The sequence below is a fragment of the Crocuta crocuta genome, unplaced genomic scaffold (assembly GCF_008692635.1).
Source record: "Crocuta crocuta isolate KB4526 unplaced genomic scaffold, BGI_CrCroc_1.0 scaffold207, whole genome shotgun sequence".
NCBI lineage: Eukaryota > Metazoa > Chordata > Mammalia > Carnivora > Hyaenidae > Crocuta > Crocuta crocuta.
Window position 1 is genome coordinate 1,999,648 of NW_027531996.1, and position 22,536 is coordinate 2,022,183.

General features: G+C 35.8%; 1 protein-coding gene across 1 annotated transcript in view; it reads right to left on the reverse strand.

The window, feature by feature from the left end:
* CRB1 (crumbs cell polarity complex component 1) overlaps positions 1-22,536 on the reverse strand; it is a 197,450-nt gene that overhangs the window by 92,067 nt on the left and 82,847 nt on the right. Inside the window, exon 5 of the mRNA XM_077775117.1 lies at positions 17,003-17,185. Within this exon, the coding sequence (XP_077631243.1) occupies positions 17,003-17,185 (183 nt within the window). The remainder of the gene's footprint in view (positions 1-17,002; positions 17,186-22,536) is intronic.

Below are 22,536 nucleotides of genomic sequence, written 5' to 3' on the forward strand. Positions count from 1 at the left end.
AAGAAAGTCTGGATCCACAACCCATGCTGCCAACAACCATCAGAGTACACGTCATTTTTCCCAATAAGGAATGTCCAGCATAGTGCCAGGCACACCATCTATATTTGAGCATTACATATTGAGTCAAACCTCTTATGGCCTAAAGGAGGAAAGGCTGTTTGTAGAGCATCAAACACATCTTCAGAGTAGAGTTTACTCCCCATCAGTTATTTGGCTCCCTCACAATACAGAGTGCAGAACATTTTTAAGAAGTTCAACTACCTCATTGGTTGGTATGTATTTGACTTTGCTAATCAGTGTGTAAATTTCTAAAATTTCTCATGTGAATTAAGTGGCTGTGGAAAATATTTATATTAATCTCAGACAGGAGTAATGCTCATTATTACTATTGCAATGAGTTGTACTGTCATCTGAAAAATCAAAGGCTCTATGCACAACCTCTTGTGGCTTTAGTCATTTTCTATGGGTCCTTGGTTTGACCAAATCAATTTAATATATGACAGCTAGAGAATTTATGACAAAGGACAAAACATAACTATGTTCATTGGGGAGGCCATTTTAGTTGCACATATACAAATTAAATTTATGTCTAAATTCTCCATAGATAAAGCTTTTGGAAGACATCCTGTAAGGTCCTAAAGAAAATAATTAGTTCACTCTTGAACAACATGGAGTTGAACTGTACAGGTCCATTTATATGAGGATTTTTTTCCAATAAATACAACACAGTACTGTAAATGTATTTTCTCTTCCCTGTAATTTCCTTAATAATGTTTTCTTTTCTCTAGCTTACTTTATTGTAAGAAGACAATGCATAATACATATAACAGAAAATATGTGTCAATCAACTATTATGTTATAGATAAGGCTTCTAGTTAATTGTAGGTTATTTAGTAGTTAAATTTTAGGGGTGGAAGGACTCAAAAATTCTACATAGGTTTTTGACTGCATGTGGGGTTGGTGCTCAGGCCCATGGTGTTGAAAGGTTAACTGTATTTATTCTGTGTAACTGAAAGAATACTGTATTTTTTATTTTCTTAGCATGCTTGTTGCAATCTACCCTTGCCTATGAAATATGGAGTAAGTGGGGATTATGCAGACAATCTAAGTGACTCAAGTATATTCATAGTCTAAGATCCTCTCATTTCTCTATTACAATATATTCCTTAAAATCACTGAAAAGCCCTCTGCTTTCTCCAAAATACATTGCTTAAAAAGGCTAAAATATTAAAAGGGGGAGAATGACAATAAACCAGAACAAGCAACCCATTTAATGGAAACTGACTAAAGGTCCTAGTAAGGCTTTGCTTAGATGAGACTCATAAAGCTGATATTAATTAATGATCTTTCAGGATCTAAGAGTAATAATTCACATGGGAATGGTTGTCAGATGAGATAGTGGGGTCATGAAAGGAAATATATCCTTCACTAGAAATAGGGAGGAGCTGAGGAATCTCTTCCCTTTTCCTACTGCTTTTAGGTGCATGATTTGCATGCTAAAAATCTTCACCAACGAGGACAGTTCAACTAGGAGAGATGCGCCAGACGCACACTTGCACTGGCTCCTGGGCCTTGTCAGTCCTGCTGGGCTGCTTTGTGTAACTTGGCATGGTGATGTGTTCAGACAGGATGGATCAAAGCGCCCAAGAGCCAACTGTGAGAATTCAAAGGCAAAAGGCTTCAGATGATCTGGAATGTATCTTGGTGTAAAGCTTCCCGGCGTTTTAATTTCTTGTAACATTTTACCTTTTGGGGCTTTGCAGAATTTAACTATGGTTGAAGTTAAGTGCTCAGCTGGGTGCCTGCTTCTATCATTTTTCCTAATGAATGCACTATGAAAAATTGGATTATCTTACTTGGATTTTCTTACCTATTTGTCTAAGCTGTTCAAATCTTTTCACTGGAACAAATTCACTGAGCTTCTTCCTGCTTCTGTGGGGGAATAAGAGATACAAGGATGCCCTTAACTGCTAGATAAATCTAGCTACTTAAGTGAAAAACCACAGCTGGATGGCTGCTCCAAGCAATATTATGAAAGTGGGTTAAGACAAGAAATATAGGGCCTTATTAAAATTTCAAGGTCGATTGAGACAGGCAAGATATAATGAATGGTATTGGAGTTCGGCCAGGTCAATGGTGCTAAAACTCACTCAAAGACATAGATAAAGTTGAGGCCCAGGCCTTTGTTTAACCTCTCATCCAAAAAAAATGATTCTTCTTTGCCAAAACTTTTGATGATATTCCAGAATATTTGTTTAATAGGTGACTCAAAAGCAATGCTGCCTTCAATTTAATCACCTTGAGGTCTGCAGAATCCAGGTGTTAAGTAGAAAATTAGTCAATTCTTATCTTTATTTCCTGTTTATTAAATCTCTGAAACAAAATAGCATATTAAAACACTTAAAACACAAAATGAAATGGTCACATATGGAAGAATATTAAAGAAACAAATGTCTACATCATGAAAAACTGCACAAGAATGGAATCTTAATTCTAGTGTTGAACTTGGGATGCATATTAATGAAAAAGTTTTATAGTCATCATCTAGGCAATATCTTTGTGTTAAAATAAAATAATGTTAGCTTTAATAAGAAAAGACACACAAATTTCACTATTGGTCAAAATTCACCCAAAAAACAGGATTAGGTATACATCTTCCATCCTATGAAACTTACTCGGACTTTCAGCCCCAGATTTCATTGTTAGTAGTCTTTTTTTTTTAAAGTTTATTTTTACTTATTTTTGAGAGAAAGATAGAGGGAAAGCGGGGAGGGGCAGAGAGAGGGGGCAGAGAGAGAATCTCAATCAGCCTCTACACCACCAGCACAGAGCCCAATGTGGTGCTCAAACTCACGAACCATGACATCATGACCTGAGCCAAAACCAAGAGTCAGACTCTTAACTAACTGAGCCACTTAGGTGCCCCCATTGTTAGTAGTGTTAGCTTACAATAAAATACTCTATGAATATGGAAAAAAACCCATCTCACTATTCTTTCAATGTACTTACTATATGGGACTTAAAAAGTCATTTTTAATGATCTTCTAAATATCATCTTCAATGATAATTAGAAAATAGAATTTCATTATGAACATTTACAGTTGCCTTGATGCTACTTACTTCTAGGACACTGATCTTAAATTTGTTTTTATATACATTCTTAGAGTTGGAAAGAATCAAAGAGGTCATCTAGTCCTATCTGTCAAATTCAGTGGAGGACCTTATCTCTCCTACCCATGAAAAAAATTTCCAATCATGCAGAACCTTGCTTCCTTACAAGGATGCTTGTCCCATTTGTAGATTAGTTATTTGAAAGTCATTCCTTTTATTGAGCTGAACTTTGTCCCTGTTATGACCTACACAGGTTTTAGTTGCCTTCCTCAGAAGAAAGTAGCTAATAAATTTATTGAGCTATGAATAGATGAGGTATACACTTTTCTCCCTGTATGTTATACTTCAATAAATTGTTCATATGAACAAAAACCAAATAAGGGAGGTGAAATCACCATATCTGAATTACTGTGGTTTTTCAGTAAAAGGTAAACCACAATTTTGAGAGAGATGCTTTCAAAGAAAACCCATTTAGGAAAATGAAAAACAGAGATAGCTTTTAACCAGTTAAGTATCTATAACACTTATGAAATGTCTCATTCAGACCTTCCTTTTGGAGTCAGAACACCATCAGAGAAATTAAAAAGAAGTCCAAAACTTACATAGGTACATCTCCAATGCATCAAAAGTGAGTCTAGTTCCTCTTTTGTCAAGATGTTTTGACAGAGTTTTGGATTGAGGAATCCTTCATATAAAATTTTAGTGAATTTATTAAGAGCCATTATAAATGAGAGAAAAAGAGAGATGTGAGGAAGAAGGACCAAGAGAAAGACAGATTACGAATGGAGAAAGATGGAAGTAAATCCGGCTAATCTCTATCTATAAAACAGCTATATAATAACTACCTGGAAAAATTCAAATAATAAAGATATCTTGATCTACACTGTGAATCCAATTTAAACCAAAATGGACTTCTTTGTAGAGAGCAGACTATTTTGCTTGGTTAGATTTTTTAAATCTTAAACAGTTGGCTAGCACCTGCATCATTGTGTGATACTTGGAAAGTACTAAAAGTTTCATATGTGCCAAAAAGGGCTTATCCACACACAGCCTTATCATATCCTTCCCCCACCCACCCACACATGCTATGAGAAATAAGCCAGGGAAGTCACAGTGGAAAAAAACAATCCAAAAACTTTGTTATATGTCAACAAAACCTTGTGCTCCTGCCTCGAGAAGCCAAGTCAAGAAGAGTAGCTATAAGACAACGTCTAACAAGTAACATTACTTTTGAAGTAAAAATACTTATTTGACCCAAAGATAATGCCAGAGGGAAACAGTAGGCACAGACATAGGGCAACCTTGCCTTAAGCTATGAAGTGCTTGTAATCACATTTCCAATAACCTGTACAGAATAGGCATGATCTATTAAAAAGGGAGATCATGAAATCATAAAAATTAGTTCAAATTTTAAAGATTTCATTTTTATTTTTAATTTAATTTTATCTTTGAGAGAGAGAGCACATGCACATGAGTGGGAGAGGGAGACAGAATCTGAAGCAGGCTCTATGCCCAGTGCAGAGCCCCAAGTGTGGCTTGATCTCACAACTGTGAGATCATGACCTAAGTCAAAATCAAGAATTGGACGCTTAACTGACTGAGCCACCCAGGTGCCCCAAGACTTCATTTTTAATAAGAGGATTTCTCACAAAAGTATAAATTCTTGTAACACATTTGAGTTTGTCTTTGCAAATTCTGATAAGAAGAAAGTTGGAACCAAGAAATTTAAAGATGTTAGATGCTCCTAAAATTGAAGATCAATCAGAAATCTACAGAACACATTTTTCAAATTATGATATGTCTGTCGACTGGTACAGAAAACTTAATTTATCAAAATTGGCAGAGACCATAATTGGGCAAGAATTCTGAACCTCAACTAATTATATTTGGTTTAGGAGAATGAAGGAATCTTCCTAGAATTCCTTAATGTTTTTAGCTGCTGAGAGCAAAACTTTACTTAATATGTGGATTGATGGTCAATACTTGCTGCTGAGAGTCCTGCAATTTGAATGATATTAGCTTCTATATTCAACAAATATTTGTTGGGACTACAATTATTGGCTAGGCACTGGGCTAGGTCCTGGAGCTATAGCAAGACAGCCTCTTTCATGCTGGACAATTCCAGTCAGGGCTGGGAGGGGAAAGCTAAAAACTAAACAGCTATGTGATGTGTGTGTGTGGGTGGGTGGGTGTTATGGGTGTGTGTGCATGTGTGTGCATGTACATGTGTGCATTAATCATGTAGTAATAAATAATAAAAAGAAATTAATGAAAGTAAGGAAATAGTGTATATGTATGTATATGGTGGGCTAGAGTCAGGGCATCTTATTTATTGAAGTCCAAGAAGACCTCTCTGGAGAAGTGGCATTTGAACTAATATCTAAAAGAGTAAATGAAACACCATCTTCATGCTTTGGGATCTTTGGAGAGGCAAAACCTAGCAACAGAATGAAAGTGAGTAGGAAGAAAAGGACACAAATGTTAAAGAAAGAAATTATATCTAGAAGATGGGAGAGAACACCAGTAAAATGGTACTGAGAAGTCAGGTAAGATGAGGACTGAAAGCTAAGCTTTGAATCGGCCACAATGGGAATTGTTGACAAAAAAGTTTTCAGTGAAGCTATTGGAACAGTCTGACTGGAAAGGGTTAGGGAGACTAGGAAAGTAGAATAAGTATAAACATCTCTCTGGAAGAGGTTGGCATAGAGAAGTGGGGTAATACCTGGAGATGCATTCTAGACATCATTTTTTATTTCAGTTAGGAGATAGCCAAGTTGATGAGAGTGATTTAGAATACAGTGGAAAATCAATGATGCAAGATATAGAAGAAATAATTGGTAACTGAAAGTCCTTGTGTCATTGAGGATCCAATGCACAAGTGGAGGGCCTTGGACGCAAGTGTAGTATGGGAAGGTAGTCCAAACAGGGGCAGGTACTGGGCTGTGGTGAGTAATGAAAAACAGGTAAATCGGCAGGTATCAGAGAGTCAGTCTGCCTTGAACATTCAGGATCCCTGCAAATTCTTGCTGGCTGTGCCAAGAATGAAAGACCTGACCATTCTTTACCTGGGCCAATATTCAGGATGTTTTGGGGTTTTTCTGTTTTTTGTTTTTTTACAGCAAGCAACTTTGAGGTGACACCTCTCTTTGGGACAAAAAGCAGACTGACTGACTGCTTGCTATGAAAACAGCTCTTAGGCTATAGACAATGACCTAGGCATCTGGTGTGCCATTTGGAAGACAACAGACTGCAGATTAAAGATCCTTCTTTTTATATTTCTGAGGGGTTGGTTGTAATAAGTCCATTTTCATTCATAATTTTGTCTATTTGGTTGCTGTCTCTTTTCTTTTTGATAAGTCTGGCTAGAGGTTTGTCAATTTTGTTTATTTTTTCAAAAAACCAACTCTTAGTTTCATTGATCTGTTCAATTGTTTCTTTGGTCTCTATGTNTTCCAAACTGGAATGAAGTGCGTTCCTCTTTATTATATATTTGTATGTTAAAGAAGGTCTTTCCTCTGAGGGTGAGCGTTACTCATCTATTACCCCTGTGATTATTAGTAATGACATCAAAGAATCACCAGGAGGGTCTAAGCAACCTTGCATAAGTCACAGACTGGCTTTAGACTATATCTTGGTTATCTGAAATAATGGCTCCCCTGGGATTTACTCAGTTTGCTGAGTTCAGGACCTTGGGGAGTAGAATTGAAGTCAATATTACATGCTGACCTCATCCTATTGCTTAGAGTCTTGTTAACAGTAGCCTTAATGAAATGCTGCATGAGGCAAATAAAACAGATTTGGTCCCAATCTCTGAAAGATTAATCAGGGTGTCTAGTGGAGTGGCATATTCATATGACAAATCTAGTTTAGCCAAGAATGTGTGTGGCAATGGGATGGTTTGCTGCAAGAAGCAATCCATCACAGGCCTTGTGCATCATAGTAGGCTCTTGCTAAGAATGCCAAGAATGCACGGCCCTGACTGCTCTATACCCATACCCTTCTTTGGGGTTGGTTTGACAGCAAGTAAATGCGAAGGCTGAAGTAATGTCTTCCTCTCAGACGAAGAGTAGGCTCCACACTGGTTTCTATAAAAAGAGAGGATTCCCCACCTCAGTGTCCTTCAGTTATGCCTCTGTAGTACTCATCTGGTCCATATATATAGTGTCAATTCTGTGGGACTTGCATGCAAGAGCAATAGAGGTAAATCTGATGCTCATGCTGTTTTTTGTGTGGGCCTTTTTTGTGACTTAAAAGTCTTATGTCCTCTGCCAGCATCCATGAAGCATTCACACACTAAGTTATGAGCTTGTAATTAGGTTAAAAGCAAATCTCAGATCCAACAATAGGTTTAGTAGAGGGAAGACGAGGTAGCTCTTCTCTGACTGAAATCAGAAATCTGAAAATAAACTTAGAGTAACAAAGAGGGGAGTATTGGAAGTTTGAAGGAAAAGAAAGTATAAAAGGTCATCTTGGGAAGTAGAACTCCCAAAGGATTGTTTTCTAGTACTAAGGGCCTCCTTGAAATGTGGGGTCATAAATTTAAAGGGATACTCATCACTGCAGTGGGTGACTTGTGACTTTTTCTCCAGCCACATTCAAATTGCTTGTAGGTATGGAGAAAGTAGAGTGTTAGGTTTAATTAGAAGTGTACTTTTGACAGGTAAGTCCAATGGAGAGAGACAGGATCAGGGTTGCTGACAGTATATAATTATACTAGCAGGGAATAATTAAAGGATTAGACCGTGAAATCCAAGCTGCGGTAAGGGATGAGGTCATTAGTAAAGAAAAAGAATTATTAGAAAAATTGACTAGGAACAATGAAAAAAGTCTTGAGGTTAACAGAACTGGAAAAAAAATAAAGATTATGGTTAGAGAATAGAATGATTGAAAGTGAGGGGTTTTTTTTTGTGAGGTTATTGGTGATGATAAAACTGTGACCATAGGGTAAGTGTAAGTTGTGAGGTGGTAGTCATGTCTTTAGAAATAAGTAGGCCAATGGGCCATAGTGGGTGCATGGACTTTCTGCATGGGTGTTGAAATCTCCAAGAATGATGAAAGGAGTACAATACTAAGACCTTCAATGATTGAAGGGAAGGTAACAGGAGGTGGGAAGAAGGTTGCAGTGAGGAGAGGGAGTGGGTTACATTATCCAAAGACACATGCTTTAAAATAAGTTGAGAGTAAAAAAAAATAATAAAATAAAATAAAATAAGTTGAGAGTTTGAATGAAGAAAGAGGAGCAACTGCCTAGAAGTAGCAATGAAATGAGAAGGATATGTAGCTTATTTTCAGGATCAGATGAACATGGGATTTGGGAGAACATAAAACTGCCCCCATTTAAGAGGACTGCAGAAGAAATAGTATCCTGAGAAGATAGCTGTATTTCAGCTAAGGCAAGTAGGTGAAAGAAATGTTTGGATAAGAAGTTAAGGCTATTGGTAACTGAAGCTTAATAATAAAGCTTGAGATCTTTAGCACAGAGTGGGAAGTCCAGAAAAGGGTGGGAAATTGGATGAAATTAGGGAGTGCACAGAGCATTTTTCCATAAGAGACCAAGGCTCAATGGACCTGGCATTAAGGGACTTGGATGTTGGGGCATCTAGAGGGGGCTGAGATACATTCACCTGTAGGTCATGGTGAGATTACTTCTAAGAAACTTTTAGAGGAAGTTATAGTCAAATCTGATTATATACTTTTCAGGAATTGTTGCTTATGTAATGTCTAAGAGGAGGTGAAGAGGATCACTATGTAAGTAGGAGTGGTTTTTACCAAGAGCAGGTATAACAAAATCTCTTTTGGGTAAAAAGAGATCCAACCCTTCTGTAAGAGATTTAATCTAAGGTTTTGAATACTTTCCCTAGGACTGGGAACTGAGCTATCCAGGGCTTAAGTAAAATTCCAGGTGAATGTGATGTGGAGATGGTTGGGGAGAAAGATGTGGGCGCAGCAGGGAGAAAGATCTTTCTGAAGCATCTTCTTCATTACTGTCAGAAGACAGACTCTCAACAACTACAGCAATGAACTTTGGTATAAGAGCTATAACCATTGATTAGGTCAGGTGAAGGTCACTAATTTTGTTCTTCCTAATGATTACCATGCTTAAAGAAACTTTTGGGGATCATGGACAGCTAGAAAATGACATGTGGTATTAATATGGCCACAATCACAAGAAGCAAATATGCAGTTGACCAGGTCATAAGAGGGTTTGCAGTATAGTCCACAGCAAGTACATATCCTAGTATCTTCAACCTCTTCTCTGAACATTTTGTTCAATTTCTTGCACTAACAAACACCTGCATATGATTAGAAAATGTTAACTGCCCCTACAGCTTTTTTAAATGGTGGTACCCCATTCCTCTCACATGAAAATAGGGTCTTGACATGAAAAGGTGCCATTCTGGTCCTTGAAGTTGCAAGGACGACACCTATGGAATAACAACGTGAATTATTGAGAATTTAGTTATGAATCTCCTAGTAAAGAATTATAATGGTGTAATTCCTTTGTTTTAGAAAACTAATCTTTTTCTAATACATGACCAAAATATTGGATTTGGAGAGTTTACATCCGTCTGCTGATTATTCATTTGAGAGCTTTTCCTTCAACCTCAACAAAATGATGCTGACCTATAAAGTAGCCAAGACCCTTGATGGCATGGCTATCTATCTCTGTCATTAGAATATCACAGATATGCCCATTCTCTGTATTTGTTCTATATTTGGTCTACAAATCATGACCATTACATTTTCCTACCAGCTATAATATCTTGGTAGATAGCAGGTAGTAAGCACAATAAACATGATTTTCAAAATTAATGTATGTGCAAGGAGGTGGCACACTTTTCCTGATTATTGTAGTTACCATAGCAAAACTGAAAGTAGTTCAAGCAGAAATGTGCTCATACACACTACGAATAGTTTTGTGTATAGACGTTAATCTGCATAAGTAAGAGGAAGTGAATTAGATGAATCTATTGGAAATATTAATACATGTTTTATTAAGTAAGTAAAGATTGAAACAAGATTTTGATTTTTTAGAGTAATAGTTTTATATGTGTATCAAATATCTGTTCAAGTTATTTAGGGTCTATACTCTCAAACTTGAAATTGTAGCTATAAGAAAAACAATACATATCTAAGAACAACAATAAGCCTAAAACATAAAGTCAGCAAATAAGCAAATTCTACTGAAAAATCTCTCTCTAGACAGGACATATTGACTGTCCCATATACCTCAATGCTTCATGAATACATGACACTTTCAATGCCGTGTGTTTGGCTCTATATGCCTATTTCAGTTGGATTTAGGTAAAGTGACAGGATTTCATTTTTAAGGAAAAGTGAATGCTTCATTTTTAGTAACATTGTGCTTGAAGCAGATGAACCTGAGAATTGAGAGCTCCTGTAGATAGTCACTTTGCCAGGTGGCTCTCATCGGGGTGTTTATTGTTAAAAACCCCGCTATTTCTGCCTGAGGTTTGAAGCCAGGACTTCACAGGATCCCCTGCTGCACTCCTCAATTCTTTCAACGCAGAGAGCAGATGGGTGAAGCAGAATAAATCCCAGCCTCAGAGACAATAATATAGCATTCCAGAGACCAGTGATGGTGTTGCTTTTAGTCGGAGTAAATGCTAATTGGAGTTGGGAGTAAAATTTAGAATGGAAAATTGGACTTGCTTTATGAGACAGTTGGGAAACTTGTTAAAGGTATTATCACTACCATACTTTGATAAACAGAAACAAAATGTTAACATTACAAACATTAGTCAATTGTTTCTAATTTAGCTTGGTTGGTTAGAACAGGATGCTTCAAGGATAAGCACACAGGTCATGAGATCCTGTCTTAATCTTTAGAATTAACATGGTCCTTTGTATTAAAAAATGCTAACTTATCAAGTCATTTGGATTCTTGTAATTTCCAATAAATTCTACCTTCCATAAATAGTATAAATAGGTTATCTTTTCTGATTTGTCTGTACCTTTTTATGGCTTCACTGAGGCAGTTATGAAACTCTCTTGTATTTTTGTGCATCTTTTTCATCATGGTTTTTCAGTTTTCTTTGGGAAGAAATCATGTATTTTCATTATTATATCCCTATAACTGAGTCCACTGCCCCAAACGGAAAGCTAAAACATAATAGAAAGAAGCAGCCAACATTCTTTCCAGTAATGGTCAAGGATGGTCAAACAAAATAAAGTTAATTTACTGATTTTGGAGTGGACTAAACAGTGTTATGCAATGACAGGCTTTCTTTGATTATAGATTTATTTAACTTACTATTAAAATTATGTGACTATGTGGGTTTAAATAAACGCATCGACCCGTAAATCAAGTGTTTATGAACCATTATTTCAATTTGAGCACTGCAGCTATGGGCACAAAACAGTCATGACAGTATGTGAAGATATTTTGCCAAGGAAACTTTATTTAATGATTTTGGGGAATTAGAGAATAGTAACCATTATTCCAACTAGATCCATGAGTTCCCAAGTCATTAAAATACCTAACTGGATCTTCATATTTTCCTCAATTATTTCATTGAATGAGACATTTGGTTCCTCTGGGCCATGATAACTTGCTGTACTTGTTGGAATTCACAGAGAAACCATGGATAAAAGCTAGTCTTCCTTCAGAGAGACTTGGATCTTGTCACCAGAATTCTCTGCCTCCTTGTTCTCACTATTTCTCACCTTCCATAACCTCAAGCTCTCTTTATTTCTATCTCCCTGAATATTGTCTTCTGGGACGCTGAGTTAATTTATACTGTAGTATATTTCACTTTTAATTATAAAAACTTAGAAAATTACACCGAATATGCAACCATAACCATTTTCAACATAGAAGGTAACTATACATGTAGTGAAGAGTAACAAACACATCCTTAATTATAATAAAAAACAATAGTTTGTAGCTATATTTAACAACTCCAATGCTTCTTTGAACGATGCTCTGTCATTAAATGTATTATAAACAATTATATTTTTCATCATGATAGAAATTTTTTTAATCTAACAAGTGATAGAACTGCAAATTTGTACAGCTGTGTAAAAAATAAATTTGTGTCATTTATATCATTAGTCAGGACCAGTGGGGGCCCCAGTGGCACCACATGAACAAAAGAGACCAAAATAACACTGCAACAACTCTGAAATTTAACTTACAATTGGACCTATAGCCCACCAAAGTAAGCCAGGACCTATTTGCCAAAACTAAGATGGTCACTACTTGCTAAGATTTTTTTGAAAAATTCTTATAGGACTCAGAATCTCCTAACATAACCTCCAAAATGTTGAGAATTCAATCGAAAATCATCCATCGTACCAAGAACCAGATAAACCACAAACTGAAAGATAAAATAAACTGACATCAACATTGAGTTGCATCAGATGTTGAAATTATCTGACAAGGATTTTAAATAAATCATCATAAAATAATTTAATAAGCAATTACAAAATCTCTTGAAATAAAGACTTCCTAAATTTGGCAAAAGATACAAATCCACAGATTTGAAAAGCTGAATGAAACCCAAATAGAACAAACTCAAATAAATTGACACCAACACATCATAAGTAAAATTCTGAAAACTAAAGACAAAGGTGAAGGTATTATCACAAGCATGTATTTTCTCTTCAAGCATCCAGAGAAATGATGCATTACCTATATGGCAACATTCAATTTCAATTTCAATGACACCAGGTTTCTTATTTTAAACCATGGAGTGTAGAAGGACATGGGGTATAATTTTTCAAATGCTGAAAGAAAAGAATTGTCAACTTTCTTCACAAGTTATCTAAATTATATGTAGTGATTAAAATAAGAATTATAATACCATCGGATCTTCAAGACAATGATATTCTGAAGTGGAGAAGATAAAGAAACCTAAATGGAAATAAAGTCCCTCTATTTCAGTCAAAGTGTTAACGTTAATACCAATAGGCTCTAATACCCAGAACAACCACTATGAAAACTACGCAAAACAATATACCCAGAAGTGCTATAAATAAATCAAGATGAAATCCTGAAAAATGTTCAAATAACCCACAGAAAGGCAAGGAAAGAAAAATACCGAATCCAGCAGAAAACAAAATAGGAAAATGAGAGACTTCAACCTGAACATATCAATGATTACTGAAAGGAAAATGGTCTAAACACACTAATTAAAAGGCAGAAATTTCCAAGATAAATGCTTTAAAAAGCATGACCCTAGGGACACCTTGGTGGCTCAGTCGGCTAAGTGTCCTCCTTTGGCTTAGGTCATGATCTCAGTTTGTGGGTTCGAGCCCTGCATCAGGCTCTCTGCGGACAGCTAGTCAGTGTGGAGCCTGCTTCACATTCTGTATCTCGTTCTCTCTCTGACCCTCCCCTGCTTGCTCTCTCTCTCTCAGAAATAAATAAAAACAAAAAATTTTAAAAACGTAAAAAGCATGACCCTATAATATGCTGTTTAATATACTGTTTATAAGATACTTCAAATTCAATGACAAGTAGGTTGAAAGTGTAAGGATGGAAAAAGATATACTATGCAAACATAAATTTTTAAAAAGGCAGGAACATTATTATTTATGTAGGGAATCTGAAAGAAATGATAAAAAAAATTTCCTGGAACTAACAAACCATTATAGCAAAGTTGCAGGGGATAAGGTTAATATACAAAGTCAATTGTTTTCTGTATAACAGCAATGAAAAAGCAGAATTCAAAACATACTTACATTAGCATCTCGAAAATGAAATACTTAGGTATAAATCTAACAAAATATGTACCAGATCTATATGAGGAAAATGACAAATCTCTGATACAAGATATCAAAGAAGAACTAAATAAGTGGAGACATATCTCATATTCATGGATAGGAAGACTCACTATTTTCAAGATTATTAGTTCAACCAAATTTGATAAAATCTCAAGCAAAATTCCAGCAAATAATTTCATAAATATCAACAAACTGATTCTAAAGTTTATGTGAACGTGCAAAGGACCCAGATTAGCAACACAATACTGAAAGAGAACAAACTTGGAGAACTGATGCTACCCAACTTCAAGACTTCCAGACAATAATCACATATGGTATTGGCAAAATATACACAAACAAATAAATAGAACAGAATAGATAGCCAGCAAATAAATGTATGTAAATACAGTCAATTGAACACATACAAAGGAGCAAAGCAATAGTCTTTTCAATACATGGAGGAATAAAAGGAATAAAAGATAGTCTTTTCAATACATGGCAGGGGAACAACTGGACATTTACATGCGGAAAAGTGAATTTAAATACAAACTTTAAACCCTTCACAAATACTAACTCAAAATGGACTGCAAACCTAAATATAAAATGCAAAACTATAAAATGTCTAGAAGATAATATGGGAGAAAACCTAGATAACCTTGGGTAAGTTGATGACTTTTTAGATACAACACTGAAGACATGATCCATGAAAGAAATAATTGATAAACTGAATATCATTAAAATTTAAAACTTCTGCTTTAGGAAAGACATTATCAAGAGAATGAGAAGACAAAGTGGATAACTGTTCATGAAACCTGTCTTCTCTTTAAGTACACAATCATACTAGAGTTTTTCAGTCTGTGCTGTAGTTAAATGTGGTCATATGACTAAATCTGACCAACGGAATATGAATAGAAGAGATAGCCACTACATTTGGTACTGGTCCATAAAAACCAAATGCTGTGCTCCATTTTCTTTCCTCTTATAGTGGCTGGTGGCAGAAAAGCATTATAAACTTGGAAATCGTTTTTGAAGATGGAAAAAAGAAGAGCTTGTGACCCTGAATTACCATTCAGAGGATAAACAATCATGAGAACCCATTTTTGGAATTTACATCAGTGAAAAATAACTGATTTCATTAAGCCATAGAGATTTGGGACAGCCATGACTTCTCTATTCATATAGTCATTCTTGGCAGCTTCTCACAAATTGAGGCCAACACACTTTTCCAGAACATTCGACTGACTCTCCTGTTTGGATCTGCAGATTCATTGGTCAATTATGTCCTTTTGTCTAATGAGGTAATATTTGCAATGGCCTCTAACTTCAATATAATTTCCTCTTTATAACCTTAAGTCCAATATTTAACAAAATTTATAACTCCCCTAACCTGTTTCAAGAAGAATTTAAAATAGCTGACAAAAATATATATACTATACTAAGATCAAATAATTTTTTAAATAAGAAAAAAAAAAGAGGCATCTATAGGAAACAGGAAACTTCAATAATCCCAGGTAAGGTAAACACATAAATATGTTCCAGAAAAAAAACTGTGTGCTTGTAGAACCCACATTAACTGACAAGATTTCAAGCAGCCTTTATGATTGGGAAATATGATGTACTCCATGATTTATTTCATGCTTTTTATCATTTATCAAGATTTATTTTGCATGCTTTTTATTAAGGGGAAAGCCATGAAGGCTAGAAGTTGTTCATGAAAAATTGCTTCTCCTGATATTGACACTGGGGAGATTTTTCTCCTATGTGTTCTCATTGAGGGGACAGTGATTAAGGAAATACCTTCTATAGCAACCTTACAGCAAACACTGCCATGAATCAAAGATCATTAAACTTCACAACTGAAACTCTAAAAGAAAGGGAATAGTAAGTGTAAATAGTCACCCACTCTCCTCTTTTTTCTTATTCCTTATTTGCTTTTTCTCAGAAAGCTTCAATAACAACCTAAATATTTTCCTCGGGTATCAATTAATCTATTGAAGAAGAAATAAGATGGAAAAGTTAGATTGTAATTAGTTTTCTCAGTGGTGTCTATGCAGATGTAGGTCAGCTGCTACTCATTACCAAAAATGGGGACTGCCTCCAAACTTCTGAAAATGCTCAGAACATGGAAAGAGACACAACACAATTGTTCATTAGAAAATATACATGTGAATTTCCTCTGGGTTTCAGTGTAAGAATGTTATAAAAAAAGATAAAATCAGGGGCGCCTGGGTGGCTTAGTCGGTTAAGCGTACGACTTTCGCTTAGGTCATGATCTCGCGGTTCGTGGGTTCGAGCCCCGCATCGGGCTCTGTGCTGACTGCCAGCTCAGAGCCTGGAGCCTGTTTCAGAGTCTGTGATTCCCTCTCTCTCTGACCCTCCCCTGCTCACGCTGTCTCTCTCTCTCTCCTAGAAATAAATAAAACATTAAAAAAATTATATAAAAAGAAAAAGATAAAATCATTTACATTTGACATACATGAACAACTTTAACTATAACATAGTGGAGGAAGATTACTTGAGACTAGATAATTGTTCTCAGTGTAAATATGAATAAGTGCATTAACTTTTTTAAAAAATTTTTTAACGTTTATTTATTTTTGAGAGAGAGAGAGACAGAGCACGAGCTGGGGAGGGGCAGAGAGAGAGGGAGACACAGAATCTGAAACACGCTCCAGGCTCTGAGCTGTCAGCACAGAGCCTGATGCGGAGCTTGAACCCACAGACTATGAGATCATGACCTGAGCCGAAGTCGTATGCTTAACCGACTGAGCCACCCAGGTGCCCCGTGCATTAACTTTTTACAGGCAAATTTGAATAACATAAAATGTTAACATCATTATAAAATTTAGTAACATAAAAATTCCAACATTTTCTCTTTATAAAGTAGAGGATTTGAGTCAGGCTCCGATTCCTAGTATAATGCATAAAAAATATTTCCCCCTTGTACACCTCTTTTATCCTTATTTTAAACATTTTCCTTGTGATTTGAAGAACTAGGATATATGAAATATGGTATTTTTTATGCCCACAAGGGGGACCCTTTGCACCATAGCAACAGAGTCGATACAGCACAGATCTTACTGCTAACACACCATTTGGTTAAATGCATGATCTACCATAAAGTGCTAGAAAGTCAAGTCATCTCCTCTCCCCTTGTCCTCACCTGTGAGTCCAGGGGGGCAGATACAAACATAACCTGAGGCTTCAGGGTAGCTGAATGAAGAAGGCAGCTGAGCAATGTGTCCATATTGTTTCTCTGAGGACAGCTCCATACACATCCCACCAGACTGGCAGGGGTTACTGTGGCATCCGTTGATGTGAGTCTCACATTGGGTACCCGTGTATCCTGCAGGATAAAAGTTCAGAGAAGCTGCTGAGTCAGAGCTCCTCAATCATAGAGTTTAATACCTGAAAGGACACCAACTACTGTACTGGCACCAATTCATAAGACGATGTGCTGCCCTTAAGGAGCTAGCAAGGAGAATACGGTAAGGGAAGGGTTCTTTTTTTTTTTTTAACTTTGCAAGTCCAATGTTTTAAATTTTGTTTATTTATTTTTTAATATAATTTATTGTCAAGTTAAATATATATATATATTGTCAAGTGTGCTCTTGGCTTTGGGAGTAGATTCCTGTGATTCATCACTTACATCAACACCCTGTGCTCATCCCAAAAGGTGTTCTCCTTAATGTCCATCACCCATGTTTCCCACTCCCCAGCCCTCCACCCCCATCAATGCTCGGTTTGTTCTTTATATTTAAGAGTGTCTTATGGTTTGCCTCCCTCTCTGTTTCTATTTTTCTTTCCTTCCTTTCCCCTATGGTCTTCTGTTAAGTTTCTCAAATTCCAAATATGAATGAAAATATGTGATAATTTGTCTTTCTCTGACTTTTTTCACTTAGCATAATACCCTCCAGTTCCTTCCACGTTGTTGCAAATGGCAACATTTCATTCTTTTTCGTCATCAAATAGTATTCCATTGTATATATATATATAACATATCTTCTTTATTCATTCATCAGTAGATGGACATTTGGGCTCTTTCCATAATTTGGCTATTGTTGATAGTACTGCTATAAACATTGGGGTGCATGTGTCCCTATGAATCAGCACTCCTATATTTGTTGAATAAATTCCTAGTAGTGCTATTGCTGGGCTGTAGGGTAGTTCTATTTTTAATTTTTTGAGGAACTCCCACATTGCTCTCCAGAGTGGCCAGACCAGTTTGCATTCCCACCAACAGTGCAAGAGGGTTCCCATTTCTCCACATCCTTGCCAACATCTCTTGTTTCCTGAGGTGTGAGGTGGTATCTCAATGTGGTTTTGATTTGTATTTCCCTGATGATGAGCAATGTTGAGCATCTTGCCATGTGTCTGTTAGCCATCTGGATGTCTTCTTTGGAAAAGTGGCTATTCATGTCTTCTGCCCATTTCTCCACTGGATTATTTGTTTTTAGGGTGTTAAGTTTGGTAAGTTCTTTATAGAGTTTGGATACTAACCCTTTATCCAATATGTCATTTGCAAATATCTTCTCCCATTCCGTTGGCTGCCTTTTAGTTTTGCTGATTGTTTCCTTTGCTCTGCAGGAGTTTTTTATCTTGATGAGGTCCTAATAGTTCATTTTTGCTTTTATTTCTCTTGCCTTTGGAGACATGTCAAGTAAGAAGTTGCCACAGCTGAGGTCAAAGAGGTTGTTAAGGCTTCCTTGAAAATAGCAGTAGCAAGGGAATCACTTGTATAATAGTGATAAATATTTTTTAAAAGACTTGATTAAAAAAAAATTTTTAAATAAAAGACTTGATTAATAATGCTTGAAACAAAAAAAGGGACTTCAGGATAACCCTGATTTCATGATTATCATAAAGACTCCAATTCCCCAAATACTGAACTATTATCAAGAAAAAAATATGCAAGAAAATAGTCAAAAAGTCAGCAGTGTCCTCCTAGCCAACCCTAAATTCTTTTCTTAAAACTCAAAGTAAAGGTAAATGACTACTTCTGCACAGTAAGACAAAATAAAAAATTATTTTGTATTTGAATGGATTTAGCTGAGTCATTTTATTATAGACAAGAATAAAAACAATAAAGCAGTAATGATTTAGTACTTTATAAAAATACTTAAATATTATATATAAAAGTCTACACCAGAACTCTTTCTTTGGTTTTACATACACGTGCACCTATTTAAAACAACTACATATATTCACAGATATAAGTATAAATACATTGTGTGTGTATTGACATAACTGGAATTCCACTCTGCACATCCTTCTGGAACTTGCTGTTTTCACTCACTGCACCATCTACCCATGTTAGCAATATATATCTAACATAATTTTTAACTATCGCAAAGTATTCTGTAACATCGAAGTACCATGATTTAACCATATGCTTAGTGGACTGATATACATTTTGCTAGTACAAACAATATGGCAGTGAATATTATCATTATATATTCATGCTTATGCAAATATCTGAATATAACACAGGGTCTATGCCTAGAAGTGGAATGTCGGGGTTATAGGTTATGTACATTTATTTTAACAGATACTGATAAAAACCTAGAGTAGTTTTACCTTCTATCTACTTATTAGCACTGGATGACTTGTACATATGGCTCCAAGCCCTTGCCAACATTTGCTATCACCAAATAACCTTTTTTAACAGTTGGTTAGATAAAAAAATAATACTTCATTGTTGTTTGGGTTTACATTTTCCCTGTTACTACTGAATTTAACTTTTGGAGGAATTTTTAAAAATCATTTCATGCCTGTTTCCTGTTTTACCCATTAGACTGTCTTTCTTATTGATTTATAAGATTATTTATACAGCACTATACATATATAAGCTGAGATATGAAGTTCTTAAAGGAACATAATTTGACTTATAATACAAGTGACTTCACAGTCAACTAAAGATCTTTGTAGTGTCACTTAACTCCACTGAGAAATATGTTTTTAAAATAAAATTTACAATCCAAAATTATAAAACTTATAAATCTGATCATGGTATTTCAATGGCTTCTGCTTTCACACAAAATGAAATTAAAAATCCCTAACTTAAAATGGTTTTTATTATCTGGCCTCATTCCCATCTCTAATTCCTCCCCTAGAATGTCTTCTCCCCCGGGGTCTTTATGACATGGTTCCCTCCCCTAGAATATCCTCCTCCAAGACTGTGGTTGGCTTGCTCTTGGTTTTGAGACTTAATCTTATATGACTTTTCTCAGAATGACTTTTCCTCATGAACAAATCTAAATATGATTCCTTCATTTTCTCTAATATCACCTAGTTATTTCTTTCATTGCTCTCATGATAATTCTTATTTTTTTATATTATTTTATGTAGAGTTGCTTTCCTCAATAGACTATAAGCTCCACAAAGCAGAGACTGCTTTCTATTTATTCACCCTTCCAATACTGAGCAATGCATAAATAGTAGATATTCAATCAACGACTGAATGAGAGTCAAACAACAATAATCAGCTATTTAAATTATAATTCTAGTTTTGCAAGTAAATTAGAGAATTGACTATTAAGCAAATAATGAAAACATGATATGATTGCTCATTTTGTAATTTTAATAAAAACTTGAATGGGTTCATATGTCAAATCATAACCACAACATAAATTCTGTTGCTCAACAGTATAAGACATACGTCACATATGATCCTTGGGGGTCTGTCTCAGCCATCTGAAGAAGACACTTATAGAGGAAAAAGGAAACTAAAAGCACATGTCAGATCTATCCCACAATCCTTTGTGGGGACCTCTCCCCAAGAACCCTAGGTCTCTTAAACCTGTATTTCTACTTTTTTATAAGTTTTTATAAACTGGTATTTGTTTGCTACAGTGAACTCATTGAAGAAAGCTCCAACTATTTTCAATTTTCTTCTTAAGTCTCAAGATTCCTATGCAGGCCAGAGTAGAAGTAATTTAAAGCCTTCATAAATCCTTTTTTGCTTTCTGACTCATACATTATCCGATTCCTATAGCGAACATTCTGATTTATGGTCTTCCAAGCCCTGTCCCCACCACTGGGGTCCTGTGGGAATTTTGTTTGCTGCTCCCTTTAACCATGTATATAAATAGATTCCTTCAGTCAAGGCTATATTCAATAGTTTTAACAAGTTTTTCCATAAACTTTGTATGAAGAAACAATGTGATATTGAGTCAAGTCCCCAGGGTTCTTATGTTTTTCTTTTTTTAAACAAATCCGATCTTACCTGGGTAACACGAAAACTTTTCAGATAAGCATTTAAGATGAATGACACTTCTTGTAATTAATTACTTTTGAAATGAGGACCCTAGGCAATTACAGTGGTGGGTTCTTGCCATTGCCTTCAATTGTGGTGGTCTTACAATCTAAAGGAGTTTCTTGGATAGTGGGTAGCTTGTAGCATTAAATCTTCTCTTTATATGTCACAGTAAGAGTACAAGAAACTCTGAATTTTCTATCTGGGCAAAGTCACCATTGATCCACTCACCCAGGAAAGAAACTCAGAAGCAGACCTGTCCTAAGTCTGTGCTCCTTTCTGAATTCCCACATCATGTCTGTCTTGACAGGTAGTTGTAGTTCTGGCAAATAGCCTCATCTCTTGTTTAAACTACTGCAGAATATTTTCTAAACTAGATTCTCTGCCTTTCATTTTATTTCTCTCAATCATCTTCCACTAAAGTTCCAGAGAGTTCTTTTTAAATCAACAGGTCAGGTTATGCCATCTATCTGCCCCATAGTGTGCAGGGCAGACAAACAGCATGTGATCTGACTTGAGTCCTGTCTTGTTGCCCAGCCCCAGCTCTCTGCCACCAGCCCTATGTAGTCCACCATTTTGGAACAATCATTCAAAGTTCTACTCTCAGATGTGCTCTTTTCCATGTGTGCCTGCATCCCTTTCTTCCTTTTGTCCTCCTTTTCCTTCTTCTCTTCTTTCCTTAAATAAATAATGGGCTGCTATGTGCTAGTGATGGGGTCTAGAAGAGTCAGTCTCCTAATTTTGGTACCTAGTTAACATTTACTGAGTGCCTACTATCAGCTAGGCTGAGCTAGGAACTTTATATATATTACTGGATTATCTCTAAAGCCACTCTATGAACTGGATATTAGTATCATCTTTGCTTTATAGATGAAGAAACCAAAGCTCAGAGCAGTAAAGTTTCTTGTCCAAAGTCATACAGCTAGTGAGTACATTTCTGGGATATGCTTAGTGATCTTTCAGATTTTCTAAAATGCTGCCTATAGGGTCAGGCCATCTCTGGACCTCTCCCCTTATTCCTTGTTACAGAATTTATTGTAGCTTTTTATTGTACCAAAAATCATACTCTACGCATTTTTTCACAGTCTCCCAACTAAAATTTAAATTCTTTGGAAGAAGGGACCATGTCTTTTTTTCCCCAGACCTCTGATATGTATATATATATATATATATAATTTGTACTGAACTCTATGGGGGTTAAATGATTGAATCCATGAATGAGTGGAACACATATTGATTTGTCTTTCTTAAGGTAGGTCTTCTTAAATGCATGACTTCATTACAAACCCTCTAGAGAACAGAAACTATTCTCATATGTAATTCCTACCTCCTGTTGTAGAACCTGGTATGTAATAATAGTTGCTTTTTTTTTTTTTTTTGAGTACCTAATGTGTGCCAGGCTCTATTTTAATAATTTTATTCTTCCTAATACTACAAGTCAT